The sequence below is a fragment of the Equus quagga genome, chromosome 9, assembly GCF_021613505.1.
Source record: "Equus quagga isolate Etosha38 chromosome 9, UCLA_HA_Equagga_1.0, whole genome shotgun sequence".
Lineage (NCBI taxonomy): Eukaryota > Metazoa > Chordata > Mammalia > Perissodactyla > Equidae > Equus > Equus quagga.
In genome coordinates, this window is record NC_060275.1 from 14,764,951 (window position 1) to 14,779,906 (window position 14,956).

The 14,956-nt window shown below is 44.4% G+C and overlaps 1 protein-coding gene across 1 annotated transcript in view; it reads right to left on the reverse strand.

The window, feature by feature from the left end:
* Positions 1-1,670: 1,670 nt before the first annotated feature.
* The window catches only part of PHLPP1 (PH domain and leucine rich repeat protein phosphatase 1), a 220,530-nt gene continuing 207,244 nt past the window's right edge, over positions 1,671-14,956 (reverse strand). The window contains exons 16-18 of the mRNA XM_046672022.1: positions 9,568-9,762; positions 6,726-6,954; positions 1,671-3,835 (exon numbers count right to left, since the gene is read on the reverse strand). Of these exons, the coding sequence (XP_046527978.1) occupies positions 2,678-3,835; positions 6,726-6,954; positions 9,568-9,762 (1,582 nt within the window). The 3' untranslated portion in view covers positions 1,671-2,677. The remainder of the gene's footprint in view (positions 3,836-6,725; positions 6,955-9,567; positions 9,763-14,956) is intronic.

Below are 14,956 nucleotides of genomic sequence, written 5' to 3' on the forward strand. Positions count from 1 at the left end.
CAGCAGGAAAAAGGGAATGTAGCAAGCGGGAATGCCCTTTTCCCTCATACCCACCCTAGAGATCCCATGGCTTCGGGGATCTTCAAATACGAAGCACTGTCATTTAGTCTGTGAGCAGTTCTAAATATAGTATTTGATGCTACCTTGATGAGTAGAAGTGAAAGGAAATGACTCCTCAGGAAATAACTGGGAGGCTCCCAAGCAAGAGCCAGGAGACCTGTTAGTATGTCTCTGCCTCTGTGGCCACCTAACATGGGCTCATCTGTTATCTTTCCATCCACATGCCTATTAGTTCAAGCTCCCAAAGGCAAAGTTTTATCCTGTATCTCCACAGTATCTTTAAGCAGTATGTGCTCAATGGGACTCAATGATACAGTAAACAGAAGCAAACACTGACTGAACCGTGGACTGAGGAAACACCAACACCAAGCCTGTGCCTGTTCTCCCACAACAGCCACAACAGTTAGTAAGTGAGATAAACCTCCACATGAGACTTGCTGGTCCCAGCGGCTGCCCCTGGCATAAGGAGCTGCCGTGGGACCCGTCATGGAATTCTCAAATGGCTGCTGCCTCAGTTGACCACACTCAGGGCAGCAAGTGTTGACCCTTCCGGAAGGGAGCTGCGGTGGAAGAGGGACCCACCCTGATAGTCTGGGTATGCCCCACTCAGGCAACAGGTGTGAACCCATCTCCCAGGAGATTTAAGAACTGAGGAAGTCAGAGAACCAGCCCAGATCTTCTGCAGTGAATAAAGCACTACTGTTGTAAAAACCCAGAGCTTTCCAAGTCTGCTCCGATCCACCCGAGCAGGGCAAAGACTGAGGAAGGCAAGGTGCTGGTGAGTGCGGATGGGCGCAAGGATCCTGAGATGGTTCTGTTTCTGGTCTAGAGCAGAGAACGCTGGGCTTGGGCAGTCTAGTCCTTTGGTCTCTGGGTCTCTTCCTGGGCTGAGATGAGCTCAATCTTCTTTCATGGCCTTAGCGGTTTTCAAAGAGCACGGTGTTTAAGTAGCCTGACACAGAATGAAGTATGGACATAACCAAGGCAAGCTCAGTCTACTGATCTGGCCACTCAGTGAAGGGACAGACAGCCCCTCACCAAGTCTACAAGAAATACTAATTGCTCTGTCCTGTCATTGAACTAGGCAGGTACTACTTGAGGGCAGACCTGAAGAAAGAAGACAGCTCTACCTGGGAAGTTGGTTCCTGTGGGATAGAGAAGACCAACAGCATCTTCAACACACGGTTTACAAGATGCAGGGTGGGGTGAGGTGGGCACTACAGTCTGTAAATGGGGATCGTTCAAATAAAGGTCTACTAACCTGTTCATGTGATGGAGGGGCCCCTGAGAGGACTGGAGACAAACGGGCTTGTGGGGGAGAAGTCTTCTAGGGATCTCCTCTGTGCAACCTCCACCTAGTCCCCTTTTAATGGCTCCCCTACATAATAATAACAAGAAATAGAAAGGCTGTAAGATCAGCTACTTGCATTGTTAACCATAGGGTTGATTTCACTGCCTCATTCAATGGAGGCTAACCTGTTGAGTGTTTCCCCTTAAAAAAACACCAACGTCAGAAATAGCTCATAACACCAAAGTTATATCCATTCATTCCAAACCCAAGGTGGGTGTGATCATCTGCAAGACACATCTGGCTCCTGAGACAAAAGCAGATGGGTGCAATACTTGTAAATTTTATATTTATTATAACAAAAATTATGACATGTTCATTTGTGCATTCTGCTTTAATATAACTCTTGGTATGTAAATGATCTAATTGAACTCTATACAATCATGCTGATTGTGGCAGCAGCAAGGAACACAATTAAAAAGTGTCTGCAAAAGTCAAGAGGCTGGGTGGGGACAGGAGAGGAGGAGAAAAGGTTCAGAGGCCCCCTGGGTGCAGGTTCGTTGCCAGTGGCCTAAGATCCACCTTATCTGAACAGAAATGCTCTCAGCTGCCCAGCCTCACCATTTAATGAACTAAACGTGGGTTATGGGGCGGGCGTGGGCAGGCAGGCTCCTCAGAGGGGAAGGGAGAGGAAAGTCAGTTGTTTAGGCTGTGTCCTTGTGCCAAACTACAAAACATTTGAAGCATCACTATACAACACTGAGCTATTTACAATAGAAATTTCTCAATCAACTGTTCTCTCAGAGAAAATTAGTGAATCCCAGGGACTTAAGTCACCTGACAGAGTAAAGCAACTCCTAGGAGTTAGTCTCCATATTCTACAAATGTCTATCATTTTCAAGACAAAAAAAAAAGCTTTTCCCCCCGAAGAAATACAGAATTACAATATTATTATATCACTTAGCACTGGCAACCTGCCCTGCCTTCCAAACAAACAAAACAACAAAAAGCCATTTTAAAAAATATTACATTATCATTAACTGTTTCTCTTAATATATTAAACCTTTTGCTCTTTGTCTTTACACATCTGATATGTTAGGGGAAGAAGTTAACAGATTTCAATCATATTGGTAAAGCATCACTAGAAGAAAAGTGGTAATTATTAAAAAAAAGGACCAACAGGAGGAGACCCTGGAGCCTAGCTGCAGAGACAGTTGGGGAAGTGTCTGGGAGAAGGGTGTGGGTACCCCTGGTTTAACGTGAGCCTGGGAGACTCTTGCAACTCAGTCTTTCCTGGTTCGTTTATTTCTTAAATAGTGCTCGGGCGGGTCATAGTGGTGTGTCACAGTAGTCTGGCAGCGGGTCCGCCGGGCACTGCCGCTGTGGCTGCTGCAGGGGGAGCTGTGCTGGAGGCTGCTGCTGCTGCTGGTGGTGTTTCATGATCTCCTTGACCTCCTCCTCCAGCTCTGGGGGTATGATAAACTGATCATCAGGGTCTGGCTGAGCCGGGGCCGCAAAATAGCCTCCAGGCTTTCGGAGAGGCGCGTCTGTAGCTACCTCTATCATGTTGTGGCTCCTTTCCTGGGGCGCCACAGAGCCGTTGGCCCTCCGGCGGCCAATGGTCCCCACAGTGGCAAAGTCTACTTTCCTGGGCAGACCTGGCTCATCCTCGTTGGCGCTGATGACAATCCCCTCATCGCTGGCCTCCGCTGGCACCTGGAGCAGGTGCTGCTGTTTCTCCTTCTCCTTGGCCCTGCTGCAGTGGATGTCGACTTCTACCTCTACTCGGCTGCCATTGGTGAAGACACCCTCAATTGGCTCTTCATCATCGCTGTCAAGGCCATTGTCAGAGAACGCGCTGGAGAAAGTGGCGCTGGACAGCTGGCGCTGGAAGGAGTTGGACAGGCAGACCGGGTGGAGCATGCAGCGCTGCTCGCTGGGGTAGGCAGGGCTGTTCTCATTCAGGGCTCCAGACGGGGGCTCATCAGAAGCTGTAGACCCCACCTCACTGCTCATCTCGGAGGTGGACAGCTCACTGCTGATCTCAGAGGCCATGCCGCTGCTGGAGGATGGCACGCCCAGCCCGTCGGTGGGCCGGTCCTTGATGACCATGCTGACGGAGGGAGGGAAGATGCCTGGGCTGGGCGGCGGGACAGCCCCACCTGCGCTGAGCTCGCAGCAGCAGAAGCTGTCCTCAGTGACGCTGAGCTGCACCACCACGGCGCTGATGCTGTCGTGGCAGCCATAGCTCTGGGCCAGCGTGCACAGCTTCTTGGCAGCAGCCAGGGCATCAGGCACGTTCCGCACAGCCCCCACAGCCTCCTCGATGGACAGGCTGTCCCACAAGCCCTTACTTCCCAGGATGAAGAACTCGTCCTGAGGGGTCAGGGGCACAGACTGTACGTGGGGGCGAGGCACCACGCTGGGGTGGAGGAAGGTGTAGCCCAGGATGCGCGTGGACTCCGTCACTCCATTCACCTTGCCGTCCTGGAAGAAGAGGGGTTTCCAAACAGACGTTAACACAGAGTGCATGTCGCAACTGTGCAGCTTCCCTGGGGCCCCCAAGAAGAGTGCTGTGTAGTCCACAAAGGGAAGGACTGCTCACCCTCTGGTGAGTGGTTAACGTCCATCTGTCAGCAGAAACCTGCGGCAGGAGCCTGGGCAGGCCAGGAGCAGGAGGGACAAGAGGACAGTATTTCAGCTGTTCCCTTTATTGGGACCGTGTGTACATTGGGTAGAGAGACGTGCCAATCTGTAAAGCAAACCATCAGCTAGCCTGACACAACATCATGACCGATCAGCTTCTCCTGAAACCCACAGGAGAGGAAGAGCCCTTCTGACACGAGCCGTCCTGAGCAGACACGAGGCGGGGACCGTTCAAGATAATGCCCCCAAATCTTAGGTTACTCTCCAACAGCACATCAACCACGAGGGGTGGGAGTGTCTGAAGGTGCAGAAGCGGGGAGAGAGACACTGTTTTAAACTTAAGAAAGCTGAAAAAAAAATGGTGGAGAGGGGCCGGCTCCGTGGCCGAGTGGTTAAGTTCGCACGCTCTGCTGCGGCGGCCCAGGGTTCGGATCCTGGGCGAGGACATGGCATCGCTCGTCAGGCCATGTTGAGGGAGCATCCCACATCCCACAACTGGAAGGACCTGCAACTAAGATATACAACTGGGTACGGGGGGGGGTTGGGGTGATAAAGCAGGAAGAAAAAAAAAGATTGGCAACAGTTGTTAGCCCAGGTGCCAATCTTTAAAAAAAAAAAAATGGTGGAGAGAAAGCAGGGTAAGAATGTCCGTGTTGAGAGGTAGAGGCTAGAGGAGAAGTGCCAGGTTCTTTCATTTCCTTGAACTTGCTCTCCTGGTGGCAAATGGAGAAGACAGTCTTCCAGCTTTCGTTCAGTCGGGTTCACGCCATTTAAATCACGAATCTAATTAATTACTAAACTTCAGACCATTTGCCAGTAAAAGGACCTCTACTCTGAAGCTAGAGGGGAGGGGGGAGATGACCCCATGTACCTGCTCGGTTCTTTACTTGTCAAGTTTGAGGTTCTCAGGTCCATAACATGCCTCTACATGCCCCTATTTTTAAGACCCCTTCCAGGGCAGGCTCCATTACGACAAAGGTAACTTTCAGTGTGTGTCTAGGATGAGGCAATGGAGATGGTCTCACCAACTCCCTCAAAGGAAGTGTTACTTCCAGAGAATATCCATTTCCTTTCCAACCCTACCACCTGCCTACATTTGAGGGTGACTTCCCCAACCCTGCATGCATCCTGCCATGCCACGCTTATAAGCAGACAGCATTCTTAGAAGTAAAATTACTACAACAGGGTTTCAATCACAATTTTTCTTCCCGATTTGAAGAACAAATCACATAATTTGTTCTTCCCCAAAGTACGGAATTTGGCAAAAATTACCGTTGTTGTTCTGCCCAACCCTTGAGATCTCTCCCCATCAGAACCAATGGTGTGTGTGCGTGTGCGTGCGTGCATGCTTGGGGGCGTGCCTCAAAGTAGAGAAGTAAAAATTCCGAATGGAGTAGAGTATTTAGCAATGCAGACAAAGTGAGGAAGAGGAGAGGCAGAGAAAACAGGAGAAAAAGTCTGAAGCACAGACTGTGATGCATTTATGCAGTAGAAATAATTAACCTTTGCATTTTGCAATACTGAGCATTTAATTCAATACATTCTGTCCCATCTCAGACTGTCTTTTCTCCCTAGCATAGTGTCTACTGTCCATTTTAGTCCTCTCTGCTCCCAGAATAGGCAGGGAACTAAAATCGACACACAGACTCACTTCCACAGATCCTCATGGTGGCTTCTGGAGTCCCTCTGTGTCTTTCTTATGGCCCTGATTTATCAAAGCCTATCCAGAATCACAGTTATTTTTCTACTGGTCTGTAAACTTCCACCTCTCTTCACCCAGGCTACACATGGTTCTTTGGGTTTTATCACCAACACAAGACTGGACACCTCCTGTGGGCAGGTGGGTGTCTGCGGGGGTCACTTCTGTATCCCCACATCATTCTTCAGGCACACAGCAGACAACCAACATCGTAGGCTGAATTAGTGAATGGAGCAGAACTCCTAGAGCCCGTTTGGGAAGCTGCGCTGTAATGAATCTTGTTATAACGTAGACTTACCCCAGAGTTTCTCAACAGTGCCACTATTGACATTTTGGTCCAATAATTCTTTGTTGTGGGGGCTGCCCTGCACGTTGTAGATGTTTAGCAGCCCCCTGCCTCTGTCTACTACATGTCAAAAGCACTCTCCACCCCAGTTGTGACAACAAAAATGTCTCCAGACCTTGCCAAATGTCCTGTGGGGGACAAAATCGCCCCTGGTTGAATGAAAACCATTCACGGCCTTACTCAAATGGAACACTAGACACGAACCGAAATACCAACGAGTTACGTTTACACTGATGCTCACACTAGCCTTGCAAGACAGGACAGATAAGTGATTATTCCCACTTTACAGATGAGGAAACTGAGGCTTAGTGGTTTAACAGTCACAGCCTGCAGGTGGCAGAACTAGGCTATGAGGACCAGCTGTGTAATTTCAGGGGCAGAGCCCTCAACCCCCAAACCAGCCCCTGGCAGAATGGCTGTGAAGATCAGATGTGATAACGCCCTGAAGCACCTGGCACAGCTCCTGACACAGAGAGGCCATCAATCAATGGTTTATTATTCTGTACATCATAATGTCTTCAGACATATCACACAAAGAATTTGCTTTGTGACACATGGATTTGTAATTTTAATTTTAAACCAACTTCAAAGAACGTTCTTTGAAGGGAAATGCTCCCTGGCTGGTTTCTGCCATGACCCTGGCCCCATCCTCCCCACCACCCTGAAGAGAAGGGCTCTCCCCTCACCTCAGTGATAATGGCCTTGTGCCGTTTAATTCTCTTCAGTTCTTCTTCACAGCTCATGACATACGATCTGGACAGAGGCAACGGCTGCCCATTCCGACAGAGAACTGTTTGGCACTTGCCCACATTAGCAGAGGTCAAGGTGAAGGATCCTCCTGGGTCCACAGGGTCATGCCTGATATGACAGAGGACAGCAGCACCTCCAAGTTTCTGCCCAGCAGTTCCGAGTTTCCTGGAATCCGAAGGGCGAAGGTAAACACAACCTGTCATGTGTCAGTTTTGCTAATTCAACTTTCTGACTGGGCCACTGGACAGCGCTTGGGGAAAACCAGAACCTAGGGGTTCACTTCAGCCTCTTTCACCCAAGCAGGCTCTGCTCAGCTTCTCAGAAGAAAAGAGCCCCCGGAATCTGATACACACAGAGAGGTGTCTGCTCACAACTGAGGTGAAGTGTCACTTTACCACTAAAGCCCCAGGAGCTGATGTGGAGGAAAGGAGCCCCTGTCCTGTGCATCCAGCCTGCTACCGCCATCTCAGCACACTCCAAAGACAGAGGAAAATGACCACTGCTTGCCCCATTCACCTCTCTAAATGCCCTCTGCTCCAGGGAGAGGAAATTGAAGGGACCACTCAAACAGGAGCAGGTGCAGACATAGGAGACCCATTGACACATACACTCCAAAACTACCTGACCACATTCTCTGCCTTTATAAGGATGTTTGCTGGTGTGAGCTTTTAAGTATTGGACCATTCATGTTCTTGCCCTATATGGCGAAGGCTTCCTGGACCAGTGTCTATCCTAGAACATTCACAGAAAGGACATTCTAGTAATCAAGCTCCAAAGTGCTTTTATTCATGACCATTAATCCAGAGACTTACTGAATACACACAGCATCTGCAAGTTTCAACAATCAAAAGGAGCCAAGAACTCCCCATGACAAGCCCCACAGACAGCAGTGCCTCCCAGGTCCCCGCTGATCCTGAGTGGCACAGGAACAAGAAGGTGAAGACAGACAGACTCCTCCAATGACAAGGGCAGACCCTCAGGTGCTGTCAGCTCACATCACCGGTCTACGTTAGGTAAGTGGCAGTAATAGCAATGGAAACCAGGGCTGCCTACTCACATGCATTAGGATGTCACGCACAAAGAACATACAGTTCTCCTAAGGACCGAAAAGATCACCACACATCCCATAACTTATTAACAAAGAGGGAAAAGAGGAGGCACACAAATGACCCTGGAGATGGGCCGACAATTTGGGTCTCTACACTGCAACTTCAGGACACTCATGACTGGATTTGGCTTTAGGCCCTGCCAAGGCAGCACCACTTTCTTCCTTTCAAAGGCATAATGACTCCTCTCAGCAAAGCCAGAAATAGATGGAATTTGTAAAAAGTACAGCTGGTAATCAGAGTTTGAGGTTCTTAAGTTCTTAATTCTTTCCAATGTTTGAGAGTCTATAAAAAGCAGATCTCTTGGAGGGGCGGGTGATGGGGTTGTGTGTGTGCACGTTTGTGTCTGTGTGTATGATACTTACTTGTTTTTTTCTTATGATGGGATGGTGGTAAACACAGAAGAGGAGATGGATGTACCTGGCAGGCAGAACGTCCTCTGGAGTCTTACTGCCTGAGGTCAAATTCCAGCTGTACCATCTGTTAGTTCTTAGAGCAATTTGCTTCACCTCTCTGTACCTCAGTTACTCATCAGTAAAACAAGAACAGTAACATTATCTATCTCACTGTGTAAAATTTATGGTATTAAGGTATTTAGAACAAGGACAGGTACATATTAAGGGCTCACTAAATAAGAGCTACCACCAGTATCCAATGGTTAATTGTACCTGCCCACCGAGACTCTGAAAGACAGGTGTGTCTGGCAGCAAAGAACCTCACTGGGCCTGCCCTCACTGAGCTCTTCAGGAGGACCTTTTCCTCTTGACTACACCCACAACTCAGGGTATCTGTAAAGGCTCCTCTGAAGCAGCATTCCTTAGCAGATACTTTTCTATCCCTGTTACAAAGATACTTCCTCTGGCAGATTATCAAGAGAGAAAAAGGAGAGAAAGAGAAAAGATCGTCATTGTTCCCACGACCTTTAGAGCACTCTCCACTTCTTGGTCCCACATCAGCAAGTGTTTGCAGCACAATATTAATAGACAGGCAATTCCTTTACAACCTACAAAGCCGTTAAAGTGACAAAAGAACGAGCAATTCTTTGAAGGAGGGAATGCTTGTAACATTCAGCCCTAAGAGTTACAAACAACATTCCACAATTCCTATGGTGACCAAAACCTCTAGGCAATGGCCTATGATTCTGCTAGAAACACTGTCTTGAACATTCAGTAACAACATATGAAGAATGATTTAACGCCTGGCCTAAAATCTGACCATCTCAAGTTCACAAAGGTTTGCATGATCTCAAACCAGCGACAGTATTTCATATGAGTGAACATAACAAGATCGAAACAGTCCATTTGAAAGAGCAGCTCACACACCAGAGGGTCTAAAGAGCCTCTGGAACCCAGGTGATTTTACGGGGAGGGTGAAGTGCATTGTAAACAATCTGGTGAAAATCTGGAATCACGACAAGCCTGTGAGGTCCAATTCTAAGAGAAACCAAGTTCCTGTCACTGACTCGACTTCCTACAAAGTTGTCTGGACATCAGCATGTCTCAAACAGAACACAGTCCATCCTGACGTTTGGGCAAAACCAAGTGGCCTGAATGCATCTTGCATACCCTGTTCCACAACAGTGCTTTGAGATCGCTGGCACCTAGTTTTCTAATCCGAGGGCAAACACTCAAACGAGAGCAAGAAAACACACAGCAGGGACTCTCAGCTTTACCTTTGCATAACGATGAACGTATTGACCATGTATTCTTCTTCATTTTTTGTTTTCTGCAGCTCTTCTGCCAAAATGTCACTCATAGTACACTGGAGAAGGTAGGGTACCTCCACGTTACGGTCTCCGTCAAATACACCATACAGGGCCTCCCGGTTGTCACAGAAGTTATTCACCGACAGGGCTGCAACACACAACCTGCAAAGCAAGAATGCTTTCGTGCTAAGTCTACTCACCTCTCCCTCTCCACGCCCACCTGACTCACTCTTTTTTCAGATTTGCCTATCCCAGTCTTGTCTCTTTCTTCATGACTACAGACTAAGAATAGACTAACCCCAGCTCACTTATATCAACTAATCTCTGTGGGCAAAGAAGAATGATTAGCACATATTTGTGCTTCACACTTGGTTTCCCCCACCCTTATCGTCTGACGATTTTATTTTTAAATGGCAGTGAAAGAAAGGGCATAGAGGCATGGGAAATAATACAAGAATATGAAGCCACATGTCCACATTCATTCACAAAACATTTATTAAGGAGAACTTTCATATCAGGCAAAAATGGAGTAACAACTAAAACATTGCAAAAATATATGAAAAACATATAAAAACATATGAAAAGTCTCAAACAACTTTAAAAAAGGCAAAAAAACCCCACAAAAAACCAGTGTTCAGAGACTGGACAATAAGAAGTGCAGATCAGAGAGTGAGACTGGTGCCTGCCCAGCTTACTGCCTGGAAACAATTTCTGGGCTGCAGCACAGGGAGGAGAAACCCAAGTGGAGCCTGGCGGCCTCCCCAGGTGGAAGGAGGACGGGCGGGAGAGTTCAGAGGCGGAGGACTGGTGGGAGGAGAGCTGTGCGGAGGGGAAAGGGCTCTGGCAGCCTGCAGAGTCTCCACTCCACGCCTCCAAGGAACCAAACTGTTTCCCAGGAACTTCGCTGTGTCCCAGAAACTATCCAAAGTGAAACACAGAGAAAAAAAGACTCCGGGAAAAACAAGAAGCCAGGGCATTAGTGAGCAGCGGCATAACTTCAAGCAGCCTAATTTATAGGGAATTGGAGTCTTCAAAGGAGAAGAGACAGAAAAAACTTTTGAAGAATTAATGGCTGAAAATACTTCAAATCTGATGACGTCTATGAACCTACAGATACAAGAAGCTCAACAAACAGTAAGCAAAAGGAAATGAAAAAACTTGACTGAGGCACATCAAAATCAAATGGCCGAAAGCCAGGAATAAAGGCGGGGGAGGGGGGAGGAACAAAGACACGAATGACAGCTGACTTCTCATTAGAAAATGCAGAAGACAGTGGAGCAACATCTTTAAAGTATGATAGGCAAAACTGTCAACCTGGATTTCTAACCCAGCGAAAACAGCTTTCAAAAGTTGATGTGAAATAAAGATATTTTCAGATGCACAAAATAAAAGAATTTACCACCAAAAGACTGGCACTATAAGAAATGTAAATGGAAATACGTGAGGCAGAAGAAAATGCTACCAGATAGAAATCTGGATCTACATAAAAGAATGAAGTGTACCAGAAATGACAAATAGGTGAATAAATACAAAATTTTCTTTTTCTTATTTTTAAAGTCACTTTACAACAGTGGTTCTCAATGGGGGCAATGCTGTGCCTAGGAGACACTTCTGATGGTCACGACTGGGGGCATGGGTGTATCACCTCTAGTAGGTAGAAGGAAGCTGCTAAACATCCTACAGTGCACACAACACCCGCGCCCCCCGACAACACAAAGAATTATCTGGCTGAAAACGTCAATAGTACTGAAGTTGAGAAATCCTGCTTTGGAAAATAACTGACTGTTTAAAGTAAAAATTATAACAATGTATTTTGGGGATTATAATAAAGGTAGAAGTAAAACATACAACAACAATAACAAGAAAAGTAGGAGAGGGGAAATGGAAGTACACATGCTAAGGTTCTCATAACATACGTGAAGCGATATAATATTACTTAAAGGTCAACTAATTAATAAGATACAGATTATACTATAAACCCTGAAGAAACCACACACACACACAGAAGGGAGGACTAGTAACAACAAATAAAGGAGATAAAACGGAATTCTAAGAATTACTCAACCCAAAAGAACAAAGAAAAAGAGAGAAAAAGGGAATCAAGAACAGATGAGACAAAGAAAACAAATAATAAGTTGGCTGATTTAAACCTAATCATATCAATGGTTTCATTAAAAATAAAAATGGTCTGGAGCAGGCCTGGTGGCATAGTGGTTAAGTTCAGGCACTGCACTTCGGCAGCCTGGGATTTGCAGGTTCAGATCCTGGGTGCAGACCTACACACCACTCATCAAGCCATGCTGGGGTGGCGTCCCACATACAAAACAGAGGAAGATTGGGACAGATGTTAGCTCAGGGACAATCTTCCTGAAGCAAAAAGAGGAAGATTGGCAGCAGATGTTAGCTCAGGGACAATCTGCCTCACCAAAAAAAAAAAAACAAAAAAACAAAAAAAAAAGAAAAGAAAAAGAAAGGTCTAAACACCCCCCAAAAAGACAGCAAGTCAGATTGGATAAAAAAAAGAAAGAGCTAACTATAGCATATATAGTTTATAACCTATAAGAAATACATTTTAAATATAAAGAGACAAGTAGATTAAAAGTAAAAGGATAAAAAACGATACACCATGCTAATAAACTAATCAAAAGAAAGCTGGAGCAGCTACATTAATATCAGACAAAGAACATTTCAGAACAAAGAATATTACATAAATGAATTCATTTATAATGATAAAATGGTCAGTACATCACAAAGCTTTAACATTCTAAATGTTTACGCTCTTAATAACAATGCTTAAATACACTAAGCAAAAACTGAGAGAACTACAAGGAGAAACAGACAAATGCATAACTATAGTCTCTCCGTCATCAACAGCACAAGTAGACAGAAAACCAGTAAGGAGATTTAAGACTTGAACAACGGCATCAACCAATTTGATCTAATTGACACTCTACCCCAAAACAACAGAACACATTTTTTTTCCCCAAAAGCACACAGAATACTTACCAAGATAGGCCATATTCTGGGCTAAAAAAAGTCTAAAATTTCAAGATTCAAGTCATTCAAAGCATGTTCTCTAACCATATTGAAGAAATGGCTTAGAAGGAAATTACACGTCTAAGTGCTTAGAAAATTAATGTCCTAAGTTCAAATCAATGACATAAGCATCCACCTTAAGAAACTAGAAAAGTAAGAACAGAGAAATCCCAAAGCAAGCAGAAAGGAAAAAATAAAAATAAGAGCAGAAGTCACTGAAATTCTTAGAAAACAGAAAAATATAGAAAAATCAATGAAACCAAAAGATGGTTCTTTGAGAATATCAATAAAATTGATAAACCTCAAACCAAATTGATCAGGGTAAAAAGACAAGACACAAATTACCAATGTTAGGAATGAGTGAGGGGAGAGACATCACTGCACATCCTACATATATTAAAAGGATAATAATATTATCAACAAGTTTATGCCAACAAATCTGAAAACTAGATGAAATGGATAAATTCCTTGAAAGACACAAATTACTAAAGTTCATTCAAGAAGAAAGAGATAATCCCGTATTAATGAAATTGTATGCTAAATTAAAAACCAAAGAAAATTTCAGGCCCAGATAGTTTTATTGGTAAATTCTACCAAGCATTTAAGGAATAAATAATATCAATTCTGTACAAACTCTTCCAGAAAACTTAAGCGGAAGAAACACTTCTCAAATCATTCTATGAGGCAAGAATTACCCTGATACCAAAACTAGACAAAGACATCATAAGAAAAGAAAACTAAAAGCTAATATCAACCATGAATAGAGACATGCTCAACAAATTACCAGCAAATTGAATCCAGCAGCACATAAAAAGGATAATACATCATGACCAAGTGGAATTTATTCTGGAAATGCAAAGCTGATTCAACATTTTTAAATCAACGTAATTTACCACATCAACAGACTAAAGAAGAAAAAAATATGATCATTTCAATTGATGCAGAAAAAGCCTGTGACAAAATTTGACACCCACTATAAAAACTCTTAGCAAACTAGGAATTAAAGGGAATTTTCTTAATTTGATAAAGGGTGTCTACAAAAATACCGTCAGCTAACATCATACTTAGCTGTGAAAGACTACATTCTGACCAGAGATATATGGACCAATGATAAATAAGCATGTGAAAGGATGATCAACAATCATTAATCATTAGGGAAACGCACATTAAAATCAAGAGATATCACTATTAGAATGGCCAAAACCACCACCACCACAACCTGATAATAACTAACAAGTATGGTTAGGATGTGGAGCAACTAGAATTCTCATACGTTGCCAGTGGGAATGCAAAATGGTAGACACTTTAGGAAACTGTTTGGCAGTCTTCTAAAATTATATACTTATCATATGACTCAGAAATCCTACTCGTAGGTATTTACCCAAGAGAAATGAAACATATGTTCATACAAAAACCTCTGTGAAACTGTTTATAGCATTATTTGTATTTGCTAAAAACTTCAAACAATCTAAATAATTTATCCTTCAAATGGTGAATGGATAAACAAACCATAATGTGTCCATGCAATGGAATAATAGTCTGCAATAAAAAAGGAACACATGTAACATCACAAATGAATCTCAAATGCAGTATGCTAAGTGAAAGAAGCTGGATGGAGAAGGCTATACACTGTCTAATTCCATTTATATGACATTCTAGAAAAGGCAAAACTAACGGAACAAAAAGATCGGGAGTTGCCAGGGGCTGGGGTGGGGAGAGGAAGTGACAACAGAGGGGCGTGGGGGAATTCTAGAGGGTGGTGGAGCTGCTCATGGTTACACAATGATAATCTTTCATCAAAACTTGCAGAGCTGTACACTAAAAAGGGTGAATTTTACTGAATATAAATTCTACCTTCTTACTGTATATAAATTAATCAAAAGAAAACAAAAATTAAGCACCTGATATGTATCATGGCCAGAAAACAGAGCGATGAACCTGAAAATATAGTCCCTGCCCTTAAGGAGTGTGGGGATAAATAATAACAGCAATAAGCATTATCATTAATAGTAGCTAACACTAGAAAGGATTACTACACAGCACACATTGTTCTAAGTACTTCACATATGTAACTCAGGGGATCCTTATCACCCTATGAGGGACAGGGAGTATTTTTAGTGCCATTTTACAGAAATTAAGCCAAAGAGAGGTTGAGTGACTGCTCAAGGTCACACAGCAAGCAAGTAGAGAGCCCAGATGCAAAGCCAGGCAGTCTGGCTCTCATCTCAGTACTTTGAAATTCCTGCCTCCACTTATTAAGAAAAATAAGTCACCCCAAGTTATAAGGCCAGTAGTGGCAAAATAAAATTTAATAATATAA